General features: G+C 44.2%; 1 protein-coding gene and 1 long non-coding RNA gene across 2 annotated transcripts; both read left to right on the top strand.

Annotated features, from left to right (window-relative positions):
• Window positions 1–9491: 9491 nt before the first annotated feature.
• Window positions 9492–10568, top strand: LOC123992347 (histamine H2 receptor-like). The gene has a single exon (XM_046293498.1). The coding sequence runs from the start codon at window positions 9492–9494 to the stop codon at window positions 10566–10568; it is 1077 nt and encodes a 358-aa protein (XP_046149454.1).
• A 3643-nt stretch (window positions 10569–14211) lies between these two features.
• Window positions 14212–15242, top strand: LOC123993792. The gene is made up of 3 exons (XR_006831519.1): window positions 14212–14362; window positions 14473–14590; window positions 14779–15242. It is a non-coding gene; the product is annotated as an uncharacterized LOC123993792 (long non-coding RNA).
• The last annotated feature ends 693 nt before the right edge of the window (window positions 15243–15935 follow it).

The following is a 15935-nucleotide window of genomic DNA, read 5'->3' as shown; positions in this document are numbered from 1 at the left end:
AAAGTGCTTCCAGAGAGAACAACTCTGCCAAATCTGAAATCGGCGTGTTCTCGACTAAAAATACCATTCTAATACCAGTAATAAAACACACACAACAGCTGTCCGAGACTCCTTAAAATGACCCATTAAAGAACATTCCAGTCCTCTCAAAAGTCCAGGGGCAAATCTCAAATAAGGACACTCTATGATGAGCTCTTGTGAAAAGTAATAATAATAATAATAATAATAATATATGCCATTTAGCAGACGCTTTTATCCAAAGCAACTTACAGTCATGTGTGCATACATTCTACGTATGGGTGGTCCCAGGGATCGAACCCACTACCCTGGCGTTACAAGCGCCATGCTCTACCAACTGAGCTACAGAAGGACCAAGTAGTGTAATGCTGTATATGAGGACAGAGAAGAGACGTAGAAGGAGGGCATGAGAGCGAGCATTGAATTAACTTGCTAAGCATGGGGGGCGAGTTGTACAAAAGTCCGTGGCTAATTCAGATCTGTATGCTAACTGGCATCTTGTTTTGAAAGGTTTCCCTAATTGGAGGACAGCTTGTTTACCAAGCATTGTGAACGGGTATGCAAATAAGTTAGAAATTGTATTTATAATACAAGTGGAAGACTATTAAAGTTATTGTCAAAGTATATTTAACCACGGTAGAGAGAAAGAGAGCAAGGGGGGGGCAAGAGAAAATGAGTCATACACACATGCGCGCACCCACATCACGAACGAGTCTTTGGTTTCCATACAGTCTAACGGAGTCGAGTAGCGTTAGAGCAGAGAGGAGGAAAGAAGAGAGAGATGACACAGTACAGGAGTTGGAGTACCACTGAGACTGCGGTGAGTTTTACACGTTCTGTTGTTCCAATGTCAGTGACAAGTGAATACATTTGTACCAGCTGACATCAGATCTATACTTAATGCCGGTAACAAAAACGCTAACCTATTCAACGGTCAAATTCTACCACATAACCTCCTCAGGAGATGAATACATAAATGCCTTTACTATCAAGACCTGTTTTTGACCAAGTTCAAAAACCCATTTAATAGGTGATCTGTTCTGAAGCTTATTAACAAGCTACCAAAAATTACTTTTCAACTCACTCAGCCAGTCACATGCGCTGTTGTGTACACGTAACCTGCACGTAACTGGGAACACAATGGCAAACACAGAGGTCACCAATTCTCTGGACCTGAGAATGAGGGAGTGTGAGTGGATGATCTGTCTATGGAGTGAAACCCCACGGATCTGTTTGTGTCTCTATTCCAGTAGAAATAGAGGGGATTTGACTGAAACAGATACAGGAACAACTACATCTGGTTATCACTTTTAACATTTTTAAATCCAGTTGGATAAACACTCCAAACAGCTTACCTGACCGCTCGGTTCTCAGGCAAATCTCTTGTTAAGACACAGGTGTTTGATCACATTAACAAAATTGTTCAATTGGTATTGAAAGCATCTCACCAATCATACTGTCTTTGCACTTTGGGGTGGCAGGTCACCTAGTGGTTAGAGCATTGGGCTAGTAACCAAAAGGTTGCTAGATCAAATCCCTGAGCTGACTAGGTAAAAATCTGTTGTTCTGCCGCTGAACAAGGCAGTTAACCTGCTGTTCCTAGGCTGCCATTGTAAATAAAAACTTGTTCTTAACTGAATCGCCTAGATAAATAAAGGTCAAAAAATGAAAAAGTCTCATTAGTCATTCCAGGCCCAGCTCTAGAGAAAAAAACACAGCTGAAACTCTTTGGCTGGATTCCAACTTTCTATGCAAGAATGGCTTCCTTTAGCAGGATGGTTAGGTAGATAAATTGTTCCTTTGCTTCCCTTAAAAGTACTAATTCAAACCCATCCAGTCCTTTCACCTTTCAATGGTCCTGAAATAACACTAGTAGACTCAGGTCAAGATAATTGGAATGTAGATCATCTTAAAGGGCATGTGAGGTCACTTCCACTTCCAGCATAAATCCTTGTCCTGTCACTGTGTCGTGACACAATGTATACAAAGCCCCCCCCAAAAAAAAAAAAAATCCTAAACACTAATTATACTGTCTCATTATACTGTCTAAGTCCCAAATGGCACCCTATTCCATATATAGTACACCACTTTTGACTAGGGCCCATAGGGTTCCTAAAGGGCTCTGGTCAAAAGTAGTGCACTGTGTAGGGAGTAGGGTGTAATTTGGGACAATGACCAAGTCTATCTAACAATAACAGGTCAACTCATCTCTGTATGACACAACAACAATTGGTACTCGAACATACAGTTGAAGTCAGAAGTTTACATTTATTGGAGTCATTAAAACTAGTTTTTCAACAACTCCACAAATTTCTGGTTAACAAACTATAGATTTGGCATGTCTGTTAGGACATCTACTTTGTTCATGACACAAGTCATTTTTCCAACAATTGTTTACAGACAGATTATTTCATTTATAATCCACAGTATCACAATTCCAGTGGCTCAGAAGTTTACATACACTAAGTTGACTGTGCCTTTAAACAGCTTGGAAAATTCCAGAAAGTGATGTCATGGCATTAGAAGCTTTTGATAGGCTAATTGACATAAGTTGGGTCAATTGGATGTGTAACTGTGGATGTTTTTCAAGGCCTACCTTCAAACTCAGTACCTCTTTGCTTGACGTCATGGGAAAATATAAAAAAATCAGCCAAAACCTCAGAAAAAAATTGTAGACCTCCACAAGTCTGGTTCATCATTGAGAGCAATTTGCAAATGCCTGAAGGTACCACATTCATCTGTACAAACAATAATACACAAGTATAAACACCATGGGACCACACAGCCGTCATACCGCTCAGGAAGGAGACGCATTCTGTCTCCTAGATGAATGTACTTTGGTGCGAAAAGTGCAAATCAATCCCAGAACAACAGCAAAGGACCTTGTGAAGATGCTGAAGGAAACCGGTACAAAAGTATCTATATCCACAGTTAAATGAGTCCTATATATCGATATAACCTGAAAGGCCGCTCAGCAAGGAAGAAGCCGCTGCTCCAAAACCGACATAAAAAAAGCCAGACAACAGTTTGCAACTGCACATGGGGACAAAGATCATACTTTTTGGAGAAATGTCCTCTGGTCTGATAAAACAAAAATAGAACTGTTTGGCCATAATTACGATAGTTATGTTTGGAGGAAAAAGGGGGAGGCTAGCAAGCCGAAGAACACCATCCCAACCGTGAAGCATGGGGATGGCAGCATCATGTTGTGGGGGTGCTTTGCTGCAGGAGGGACTGGTGCACTTCACAGAATAGATGGTATCATGAGGTAGTAAAATTATGTGGATTTATTGAAGCAACATCTCAAGACATCAGCTTGTGGAAGCCTACCTGAAACATTTGACCCAAGTTAAACAATTTAAAGGCAATGCTACCAAATACGAATTGATTGCATGTAAACTTTTAACCTACTGGGAATGTGATGAAGAAAATAAAAGCTGAAATAAATCATTTTCTCTGCTATTATTCTGACATTTCACATTCTTAAAATAAAGTGGTGATCCTAACTGACCTAAGACAGGCAATTTTTACTAGGATTGAATGTCAGGAATTGTGAAAAACTGAGTTTAAATGTATTTGGCTAAGGTGTATGTAAACTTCTGACTTCAATTGTATATACAAGTCAGACATTCTCCTCAAAGTTGCAATCCGCCACAGACAGGATGTACACTACAGCAGGTGTGACTGATCCAATGTATATCACAGAGAGTAGCCATTTTGTGTCTGACTACTATAGGTCTGACTAACAATATGTGTCAATGACGTCAGCCATTGTGGGTCAACTTACATGAGCGCAACCATTGTGTGTCCGACTGGCCGTATCACATTCGTTTTTAACATTTATTTCACCTTTATTTAACCAGGTAGGCCAGTTGAGAACAAGTTCTCATTTACAACTGCGACCTGGCCAAGCAGTGCAAAGCAGTGCGACACAAACAACACAGAGTTACACTTGGAATAAACAAACATACAGTCAATAACACAATAGAAAGGTCTATACACAGTGTGTTCAAATGAGGTAAGATAAGTGAGGTAAGGCAATAAATAGGCCATAGTGGCGAAATAATTACAATTTAGTAATTAAACACTGGAGTGATCGATGTGCAGAAGATGAACGTGCAAGTAGAGATACTGGGGTGCAAAGGAGAAGAAAAAAAATAACAGTATGGGGATGAGGTGGTTGGATGGGCTATTTACAGATGGGCTATGTACAGGTGCAGTGATCTGTGAGCTGCTCTGACAGCTGGTGCTTAAATTTAGAGAGGGAGATATGAGTCTCCAGCTTCAGTGATTTTTGCAATTCGTTCCAGTCATTGGCAGCAGATAACTGGAAGGAAAGGCGGCCAAAGGGGGAATTGGCTTTGGGGGTGACCAGTGAAATATACCTGCTGGAGCGCTTGCTATGGGTGGTTTAGTTTTACTTGCATTGAAGAGCAGTTGGAGGACACGGAAGGAGAGTTGTATGGCATTGAAGCTCGTCTGGAGGTTAGTTAGCACAGTGCCCAAAGAAGGGCCAGAAGTATGCAGAATGGCCTCTGCTTAGAGGTGGATCAGAGAATCACCAGCAGGCCCTCCAATTTGACACACTGAACTCTGTCTGAGAAATCGTTGGTGAACCAGGCGAGGAAGTAATTTGAGAAACCAAGGCTGTTATGTCTGCCGATAAGAATGTGCTGATTGACAGAGTCAAAAGCCTTGGCCAGGTCGATGAATACAGCTGTACAGTATTGTCTCTTATGATATAATTTAGGACCTTGAGCGTGGCTGAGGTGCACCCGTGACCAGCTCGAAAACCAGATTGCATAGCGGAGAAGGTACAGTGGGATTCGAAATGGTCGGTGATCTGTTTGTTCACTTGGCTTTCGAAGACCTTAGATAGGCAGGGCAGGATGGATATAGGTCTGTAACAATTTGGGTCTAGAGTGTCTCCCCCTTTGACGCGGCAGCTTTTCAATCTTTGGGGATCTCAGACGATCCGAAAGAGAGGTTGAACAGGCTAGTAATGGGGGTTGCAACAATTGCAACGGATCATTTTAGAAAGAAAGGGTCCAGATTGTCTAGCCCGGCTGATTTGTAGGGTTCCAGATTTTGCAGCTCTTTCAGAACATCAGCTATCTGGATTTGGGTGAAGGAGAAATGGAAGAGGCTTGGGCAAGTTTCTGTGGGGGTTACAGGGCTGTTGACCAGGGTAGGGGTAGCCAGGTGGAAAGCATGGCCAGCCTTAGAGAAATGCTTCTTGAAATTCTCAATTATAGTGTATTTATCGGTGGTGATAGTGTTTCCTAGCCTCAGTGCAGTGGGCAGCTGGGAGGAGATGCTCATATTCTCCATGGACTTTACAGTGTCCCAGAACATTTTAGAGTTTGTGCTACAGGATGCACATTTATGTTTGAAAAAGCTAGCCTTTGCTTTCCTAACTGCCTGTGTATATTGGTTCCCAACTTCCCTGAAAAGTTGCATATCGCGGGGGATATTCAACGCTAATGCAGTATGCCACAGGATGTTTTGTGCTGGTCAAGGGCAGTCAGGTCGGGAGTGAACCAAGGGCTATTTCTGTTCCTGGTTCTACATTGTATTGAGGTGTTGTGTTCATATTTTAGACAATCATATCATACACTTTCTCTCTCAAATTCCAACACACACCGATAAGATACCGAAGTCAAATCAATTCAGAAATACACATAGAGAAACGTGAACACAATAGTTCGTTGAACACACAGATATACTGAATATGTACTTGTATTCATTTATTTTAATGACACTTTATTTAACTGGGCAAGTCAGTTTAAGAACAAATTCGTATTTACAATGACAGCCTACCAAATGGCAAAAGGCCTCCTGCGTGGACAGGGGCTGGGATTAAAAATAAAAATATAGAACTAAACACACATCACGGCAAGAGAGACACCATAACACTACATTATGAGAGACCTAAGACAACAACATAGTAAGGCAGAAACACATGACAACACGGCATGGTAGCAACACCACATGACAACAACATGGCAACAACACAACATTGCAGCAGCACAACATGGTAGCAGCACAAATCATGGTACAAAAATGACTGGGCACAGACAACAGCACAAAGGCAAGAAGGTAGACACAACAATATACCACAACTGTCAGTAAGAGTGTCCATGATTGAGTCTTTGATGAAAAAGATGAAGATAAAACTGTCCAGTTTGAGTGTTTGTTGCAGCTCGTTCCAGTCGCTAGCTGCAGCGAACTGAAAAGAGGAGCGACAGGGACGTGTGTTCTTTGGGGACCTTCAACAGAATGTGACTGGCAGAACGAGGGTTGTACTGTATGTGGAGGATGAGGAATGCAGTAGGTACAGTATCTCAGATATACAGTGACTACGGAAAGTATTCAGACCACTTGACTTTTTCCACATTTTCTGAGGTTACAGCCTTATTCTAAAATGCTTGATATAATGACAAAGCAAAAACAGTTTTTATTATTAATAATATGTTATTTTATTATGTATTGTTAATTTAGTACAGGTAAAAAACTGAAATATCACTTTTACATAAGTATTCAGACCCTTTACCCGTACTTTGTTGAAGCACCTTTGGTAGCGATTACAGCCTCAAGTCTTCTTGCATATGATGCTACAAGCTTGGCACAGCTGTATTTGGGGAGTTTCTCGCATTCTTCTCTGCAGATCCTCTCAAGCTCTGTCAGGTTGGATGGTGAGATTTGCTGCACAGATATTTTCAGGCCTCTCCAGAGATGTTTGATCGTGTTCAAGTCCGGATTCTGGCTGGGCAACTCAAGGACATTCAAAGACTTGTCCCAAAGCCACTCCTGCATTGTCTTGGCTGTGTGCTTAGGGTTGTTGTCCTGTTGAAAGGTGAAACTTCACCCCAGTCTGAGGTCCTGAGTGCTCTGGAGCAGGTTTTCATTAACGATCTCTCTGTACTTTGCTCCATTCATCTTTGCCTCGATCCTGGCTAGTCTCCGAGTCCCTGCCGCTGAAAAACATCCCCACAGCATGATGCTGCCACCACCATGATTTCACGTAGGGATGGTGCCAGGTTTCCTCCAATCTTGGTTTCATCAGATCAGAGAATCTTGTTCTCATGGTCTGATAGTCTTTAGGTGCCTTTTGGCAAACTCGAAGCGGGCTGTCATGTGCCTTTTACTGAGGAGTGGCTTCCATCCGGCCACTCTACAATAAAGGCCTGATATATGAAGTGCTGCAGAGATGGTTGTCCTTCTGGAAGGTTCTCCCATCTCCACAGATGAACTCAGGAGCTCTGTGAGAGTGACCATCGGTTTCTTGGTCACCTCCCTGATCAAGGCCCTTCTCCTCAGATTGCTCAGTTTGGCCGGGCGGCCAGCTCTAGGAAGAGTCTTGGTGGTTCCAAACTTCTTCCATTTAAGAATGACGGAGACCACTGTGTTCTTGGGGACCTTCAATGCTGCAGAATTATTTTGGGCACCCTTCCCCAGATCTGTGCCTCAACACAATCCTGTCTTTGAGCTCTAATGACAATTAATTCTACCTCATGGCTTGGTGTTTGCTCTGACATGCACTGACAACTGTAGGACCTTATATAGACAGGTGTGTGCCATTCCAAAACAAGTCCAATCAATTGATTTTCCCCCAGGTGGGACTCTAATCAAGTTGTAGAAACATCTCAAGGATGATCAATGGAAACAGGATGCACCTGAGCTCAATTCTGAGTCTCATAGCAAAGGGTCTGAATACTTATGTAAATATGGTATTTCTGTTTTAAAGTTGTAATAAAATTAGCAAAATTCTTAAAGAAAACTGCCTTCGCTTTGTCATTATGAAGTAATGTCTGTAGATTGCTGAGGATTTTTATTTATTTAATCAATTTCAGAATAAGGCTGTAACGTAACAAAATGTAGAAAAATCCAAGGACTCTTTCTGAAGGCACTGTATGCTTTCTCACAGACTGTGAGTCAAACAGACATACAGACACACCCCTATGTGCCTTGTCTGTGGGAAGGCAGTCTGCCGTGGGGGTCTGTCAGGACAGCAATAGACATTGGGGGCTGCCCAGAAATGGACATACACTATGGGAAAGAAGCTTTGCCAAGAGTCCTCCAGTAAAACATAGAATCTGACAGAGAGCGAGTGTGTGTGTGTGTGTGTGTGTGTGTGTGTGTGTGTGTGTGTGTGTGTGTGTGTGTGTGTGTGTGTGTGTGTGTGTGTGTGTGTGTGTGTGTGTGTGTGTGTGTGTGTGTGTGTGTGTGTGTGTGTGTGTGTGTGTGTGTGTGTGTGTGTGTGTGTGTGTGTGTGTGTGTGTGATTGGTAGAGGTATATGTTATGGTGAGAATGCGTGTGTGTTTGGGGGATCTGAGAAATAAGTCTGTCTGAAGAGATGAGTCTTCAATGTAGTGCATTTTCACATGTGCTCAGAGTCAAGGCAAACATAATATCTTCATATCTTTTTGTCTTTCTACCTATTTCTTCATATTTTCTTATCTCTCCCCTTTCTCTCTCGCTCCACCCTCCTCTCCACCACCCTTGCCCCCCACCCATTTCTATCCCTCCCCCATACCCTCTACCACTCTGGCCATGTGGTGGTAAATTATATACTGTTTGAGTGATTAGACTTCTACATTCCGGACCTGGAGCATGTCCCAAATGTCCATTTAAGCAGAAGAGGGAGGGAGAGCAAACACCCCTTGCGACTTACTGACGCACATTCACAGACACACGCACAGGTTATCTTATCAGTCTCTCTTATTGAATATTCCACCACTAGACATGTGTAACTGCTGCCCTCATTTTCCATCTCACTAATCTTGATAGCTTAGTAAGTGAGCAATATTCGTCTGCTGCCATTTGCTTAAATTTGCTTCCTATTTTCTGATAGTGGAAGTACTTGCACTTGTAAGTAGCTCAGTAAAGTATCTCCTTGCAGTATAGCGGCCATGTTACTTTGTTTTTGGGGCTGTCTGACTTTCTGTTGCTCTGTGTTTTTAGATGAAGTTGTGACCTGAATGCGAAAGAAAGCTGAGCGATATGGATAACATGGAGCAGTGTGGACCAGTCACCAACAGAGGGCGGTGTTCTACAGCCCATCGTCACATACTGGACCAACCATCGGACTCCTCATCGCCCCTTCACTCAGAGGACCTGTGATACACTGACCTCTCCATCCAGAAACCAATGCAATTGGACATATACATATATATCAAATATACACAAACATACCAAGGAAAATAGCTCAAACACACAGATGAATCTCCATCCACGCACATCAGTATGGATACAGCCACACCCAGATGAAGCTTCTCTAAAGGATTTATCCACTAGTCCGGACTGAGTTGTTGTAGGGCAGGGGTTAGGGTTGGGACTGGGTGTAAGGGAGGGGTTAGGGTTGGGACTGGGTGTAGGGAGGGGTTAGGGTTGGGACTGGGTGTAGGGAGGGGTTAGGGTTGGGACTGGGTGTAAGGGAGGGGTTAGGGTTGGGACTGGGACTCCAGTGAGGATGCTGTCTATGGTGATACTCGGTGTTTTCCTGTCCCTGCTCATCCTGCTGACAGTGTGTGGTAACGTCCTGGTTTGTCTGGCCGTCTGCGCCACACGACGTCTCCGCTGCCTCACCAACTGTTTCATCGTCTCCCTCGCCATCACTGACCTGCTGCTTGGCATGCTTGTCCTGCCTTTCTCCGCCCTCCTCCAGCTCAGCGATTGGCCTCTGGGGCCGACCATCTGCAACATCTACATCTCATTGGATGTTATGTTGTGCACCGCCTCCATCCTCACGCTATTGGCCATTAGCCTGGACCGCTACCTGGCCGTGACCGCGCCCCTTAGATACTCCTCACTAGTGTTGCCGAGGCGAGTTGCCTTTGCTATGGCGTTGGTGTGGGCGGTGTCGCTAGCAGTGTCATTCCTGCCAATCCACCTGGGATGGAACACGGTGGACGGCAACGTGCAGAATCGCGGCCAGGGGGACAACATGACAGAGTGTAACTTTGAGCTGAACCCATCGTACGCTGTCGTGGACTCCTCCTTAACCTTCTACCTCCCCCTGTTGATCATGTGCTGGACCTACCACCGTATTCTTCGCATTGCTCGGGCGCAGGCCAGGCGCATCATCCACGCGCGCCCCAGACTTAACAACAACAACGGCTCCTCGTCAGCCCCTCGTCAACTCACCTCGGTAACAGCGGTGGCTCTACGGGAACACAAAGCCACAGTGACTCTAGCAGCAGTGATCGGGGTGTTCGTGGTGTGCTGGCTGCCCTACTTCACCCTGTTTACCATTATGGGTCTGAAGAAGCAGAACTACCCAGCAGCCTACCCAGTGGTGCAGTGGCTGGGGTACATCAACTCAGCTCTGAACCCTTTGCTCTACGCTGCCCTCAACAGAGACTTTAGGTCCGCCTACGCCCGCCTGCTGCGCTGTGGTTACTACGGCTACGGCAGGGGGAGGGGCCGGCCACCATGCCCCAACACATTCATGACAGGTAAAAAGGAACAAGGGAAAAGACAACGTACACTGGGAAGGAACATACACAATAGCTCAGAACTCCAAAAGCCTTTTTTTTCTGGTGCCTAATCAAATCAAATCACATCACATCAAACTTTATTTGTCACATGCGCCAAATACAAGTGCAGACCTTACCGTGAAATGCTTACTTACAAGACCTTAACCAACAGTGCAGTTCAAGAAGAAAATATTTACCAAATAAACTCAAGTAAAAAAAAATAATAAAAAGTAACACAATAAAATAACAATAACAAGGCTATTGACAGGGGGTACCGGTACCGAGTCAGTGTGCAGAGGTACAAGTTAGTTGAGGTCATTTGTATATGTAGGTAGGGGTGAAGTAGATAATAAACACTGAGTAGCAGCAGTGTACAAAACAAATGGGGGGGGGGTTCAGGTCAATGTAAATAGTCCGGTGGCCATTTGATTAATTGTTCAGTAGTCTTATGTCTTGGGGTTAGAAGCTGTTTGGTCCTAGACTTGGAACTCCAATTCCGCTTGCAGTGTGGTAGCAGAGAGAACAGTATATGACTTAGGAGACTGGAGTCTCTGACAATCTTATGGGCTTTCCTCTGACATCGCCTATTATATAGGTCCTGGATGGCAGGAAGCTTGCCCCAGTGATGTACTGGGCAGTACGCACTACCCTCTTTAGCACCTTATGGTCAGATGCCGAGCAGTTGCCAGACCAGGCGGTGAAACAACCGGTCAGAATGCTCTCGATGCAGCTGTAGAGGATCTGGGGACCCATACCAAATCTTTCCAGTGTCCTGAAGGGGAAACGGTTTTGTCGTGCCCTCTTCACGACTGTCTTGGTGTGTTTGGACCATGATAGTTCGTTGGTGATGTGGACACCAAGGAGTTCGAATCTCTCTACCCGCTCCACCACAGCCCCGTCGATGTTAATGGGGGCCTGTTTGGCCCACCTTTTCCTGTCGTCCACGATCAGCTCCTTGTCTTGCTCACATTGAGGGAGAGGTTGTTGTCCTGGAACTATACTGCCAGTTCTCTGACCTCCTCCCTATAGGCTATCTCATCGTTGTCAATGATCAGGCCTACCACTCCGGTGTCGTAAGCAAACTTAATGATGGTGTTGGAGTCTTGTTTGGCAATGCAGTTATGGGTGAACAGTGAGTACAGGAGGAGACTAATTACACACCCCTGAGGGACCCCAGTGTTGAGGATCAGCATGGCAGATGTGTTGTTGCCTACCCTTACCACCTGGGGGTGGTCCGCCAGGAAGTCCAGGATACAGTTGCAGAGGGGGGTGTGTCATGTTTTGTCATATATTGTCTTGTCATTGTGCTTTCCCTTCTGTTCGTTTCCCCCTGCTGGTCTTATTAGGTTCGTTCCCTTTTTCTATCCCTCTCTCTCCCCCTCCCTCTCTCTCCTCTCTCTATCTTTCCGTTCCTGCTCCCAGCTGTTCCTCATTCTCCTAACTCACTCATTTAGTCTTTTCACACCTGTTCCCTATTTTGTCCTCTGATTAGAGTCCCTATTTCTCCCCTTGTTTTCCGCTTCTGTCCTTGTCGGATCCTTGTATGATGTTCGCTGTGCTGTGTCCTTGTATCGCCCTGTCGTGTCTTGTCTCCTTCAGATGCTGCGTGTGAGCAGGTGTCTTAGTCTGCTACGGTCGGTGCCTTCCCGAAGCAACCTGCAGTCAATGGTCGAGTCTCCAGTCTGTCCTCGTTACTACGAGTGGATTTAAGTTTTTTCCTGTTTTGTTTTCGTCTTGAGTTTTCCAGGATTATTGCTTTTGCCATTTACTGGAATAAAGACTCTGTTTTCGCTAAGTCGCTTTTGGGTCCTCATTCACCTGCATAACAGGTGTTTAGTCCCAGTTTAGTGATGAGCTTCGTGGGCACTATGGTGTTGAACGATGAGCTGTAGTCAATGAACAGCATTCTCACATAGGTGTACCTTTTGTCGAGTTGGGATGGGGCGGTGTGGAGTGTATTTCAGATTGCGACATCTGTAGATCTATTGGGGCGGTACACGAAGTGGAGTGGGTCTAGGGTTTCCGGGATGATGGTGTTGATGTGAGCCATGACCAGCCTTTCAAATAAGTTCATGGCTACCGACGAGAGTGCTACAGTGGCTTGCAAAAGTATTCATCCCCTTGGCATTTTTCCTATTTTGTTGCCTTACAACCTGAAATTAAAATTAATTTTGGGGGGGGGGTTGTATCATTTGATTTATACAATATGCCTACCACTTTGAAGATGAAAAATATTTTTTATTGTGACATAAACAAGAACAGAAAACTTGAGCGTGCATAACTATTCACCCACCCAAAGTCAATACTTTGTAGAGACACCTTTTGCAGCAATTCCAGCTGCAAGTTTCTTGGCGTGTGTCTCTATAAGCTTGGCACATCTAGCCACTGGGATTTTTGCCCAATCTTCAAGGCAAAACTGCTCCAGCTCCTTCCAGTTGGATGGGTTCCGCTGGTGTACAGCAATCTTTAAGTCATACCACAGATTTTCAATTGGATTGAGGTCTCAGCTTTGACTAGGCCATTCCAAGACATTTCAATGTTTCCCCTTAAACCACTTGAGTGTTGCTTTAGCAGTATGCTTAGGGTCATTGTCCTGCTGGAAGGTGAACCTCCGTCCCAGTCTCAAATCTCTGGAAGACTGAAATAGGTTTCCCTCAAGAATTTCCCTGTATTTAGCGCCATCCATCATTCCTTCAATTCTGACCAATTTCACAGACCCTGCCGATGAAAAACATCCCCACAGCATGATGCTGCCACCACCATGCTTCACTGTGGGGATGGTGTTCTCAGGGTGATGAAACATGTTGGGTTTGCACCAGACATAGCGTTTTCCTTGATGGCCATAAAGCTCCATTTTAGTCTCATCTGACCAGAGTACCTTCTTCCATATGTTTGGGGAGTCTCCCACATGCCTTTTGGTGAACACCAAATGTGTTAGCTTATTATTTTCTTCAAGCAATGGCTTTATTCTGGCCACTCTTCCGTAAAGCCCAGCTCTGTGGAGTGTATGGCTTAAAGTGGTCCTATGGACAGAGACTCCAATCTCCGCTATGGAGTTTTGCAGCTCCATCAGGGTTATCTTTGGTCTCTTTCTTGCCTCTCTGATTAATGCCCTCCTTGCCTGGTCCATGAGTTTTTGTGGGCGGCCCTGTCTTGGCAGGTTTGTTGTGGTGCCATGTTCTTTCCATTTTTTAATAATAGATTTAATTGTGCTCCGTGGGATGTTCAAAGTTTACGATATTTTTATATAACCCAATCCTGATCTGTACTTCTCCACAACTTTGTCCCTGACCTATTTGGAGAGTCCTTGGTCTTCATGGTGCCGCTTGCTTGTTGGTGACCCTTGCTTAGTGGTGTTGCAGACTCTGGGGCCTTTCAGAACAGGTGTATATATACTGAGATCATGTGACACTTAGATTGCACACAGGTGGACTTTATTTAACTAATTATGTGACTTCTGAAGGTAATTGGTTGCACCAGATCTTATTTTGGGGCTTCATAGCAAAGGGGATGAATACATATGCACGCACCACTTTCCCATTTTTTTTTTCACTTCACCAATTTGGACTATTTTGTGTATGTCCATTACATGAAATCCAAATAAAAATCAATTGAATTTATTACAGACTCTGTAAATGGTGAGTCTGTGTGGACAGAATATACAATTCTTGTCTTCTGGTCTTATATCCCTCTCAGGTGGGGGGAAAGTATGTGGAGGGGAGGTGGATCTGCTGTGTGGACACACCTCTTCCTGCAGGGCGGGGCCAAGTGAGACAGGTATGATGCTACTGGAAGTCAGCAGAGGAACGGCCACGCCGTCTCCTCAGCACAGCAACGGGGCCGCTGTCGCCAACGGCAACGACAGGTAATGGGAGATCACTACTGAGCTAAAAAAAAAAGCACAAAACTCTCTGTATAATCATTTGTATTATTAAACAGTTGATACCTTATACCATTCTGTGTCCTGTGTGTCAGATCCTGCTGACCCTGCATCTAACTGTGAGGAGGACTCAGTGTCCCACCAGTCATGTATGCTAAGCCCAGCCAGCCTGACCCACACACCTAGCCCAGGGGTCAATCACATCACTGACAAGTAAGACACACCCTGAAGTTATTCATGAGTTCGTAAGAAGGCCATGGATGAAAGCCAAAACTTAAATCTTGTAATAGTTACACAAATAACATAAGAATTTTTTTTTTTATGGTGAGAAAACGTTGCGCCTTTTTCCTTTCCAATAAAATGTTCATAAAAGTGAACCACTACTCTATGTTCTCCTCCAGGACACAGGGACTATTTGGCCATCTCCAGAAAGGAGAGCAGGCTACGAATGTGAAGGAACTCATCCAAAATATCACAGGCAATCCAGAACAAGGATACAGAGGACTTTCCACCAAAAATGTTTTATCTGAGTCTATGTCTATCCCTTCAACCAATGAGCAGTGACTGGGGAAAGCCACGAGTCACTTTGTTCTCGAACACTGATACCTGGAAAGAAATATCACGGGATGGACAGAGAGACAGAAAGACTAAAACTCTCTTCCCAGCTTGGTAGTGGACTCTAACCACTGCTGTTAGTCGTATGAACCTGAGGGCTTCAAATGTAGCAGATACTTTGCCCCCAACCAATGGAATATGATACCACAACCTGACAAGGAGACTAGACGCTTAGCAATTATTTAATTTATATCAAAATAATCAGTCTTCTGAGAGAAAGAAAAATAAATAAAAACATTCTTTGACAGTGTTTCATCTTTATGAGGAATTTTATGATTGTGCAGCTACTGTATATGTGTCCTCTATGATGTTGAAATACATGTATGTGTGTGTGTACATGTACTCGACTAAAACATGTCCCAGAAAGTCTTGGAATCCAATATTTGTCATTTCTAACCAGAGTGCCATCTCTGTTCTTGTAAGGTTGTGAAGGTATGCCCCCTACATCCAGGGATGGTACTGAATGGCGGGGGTGGAGTGGTGCAATAAATGGTATTTACCACAGTAGTCAAGGATTCTAATAATAGTATAGCATTTATTTGCTTCGTGAGCTCTCTCACGGTAGCCTAATCAGAACCTTGTACCAAAAGGGTGAAAAATAAAAGTCATGTTCTTGAAAAAAAAGGAACATAACTTGTTTTTTAGGACAAATTAACAGAGAGGTTTTTAGTTTGTAAAGAAATGTGGCATATTGCTGTTCTGCACACATCAACAGCCAGTCGCTTAGGCCCAACCTGCCGATGTACTGGTACCAATAGTTTCTCACAACTGATGGCTTATACGATTGTGGCTAGATGGAAGTGACTTGACGCAGCAGGTTATGAGAACTAACGCAGCAGGTTAGGAACATTAAAATAGCAGGTTAGGAGAATTTGAATAAGGTTAGGAAAAGCTCAAATGCTACAGTTGTCCCCGACGCGACAACTCGATGGAGTTGTACTCC

The sequence above is a fragment of the Oncorhynchus gorbuscha genome, linkage group LG13 (assembly GCF_021184085.1).
Source record: "Oncorhynchus gorbuscha isolate QuinsamMale2020 ecotype Even-year linkage group LG13, OgorEven_v1.0, whole genome shotgun sequence".
Lineage (NCBI taxonomy): Eukaryota > Metazoa > Chordata > Actinopteri > Salmoniformes > Salmonidae > Oncorhynchus > Oncorhynchus gorbuscha.
The sequence above is the reverse complement of the archived record's forward strand: the minus strand, read 5'-3'. Positions and strand labels throughout refer to the sequence as shown.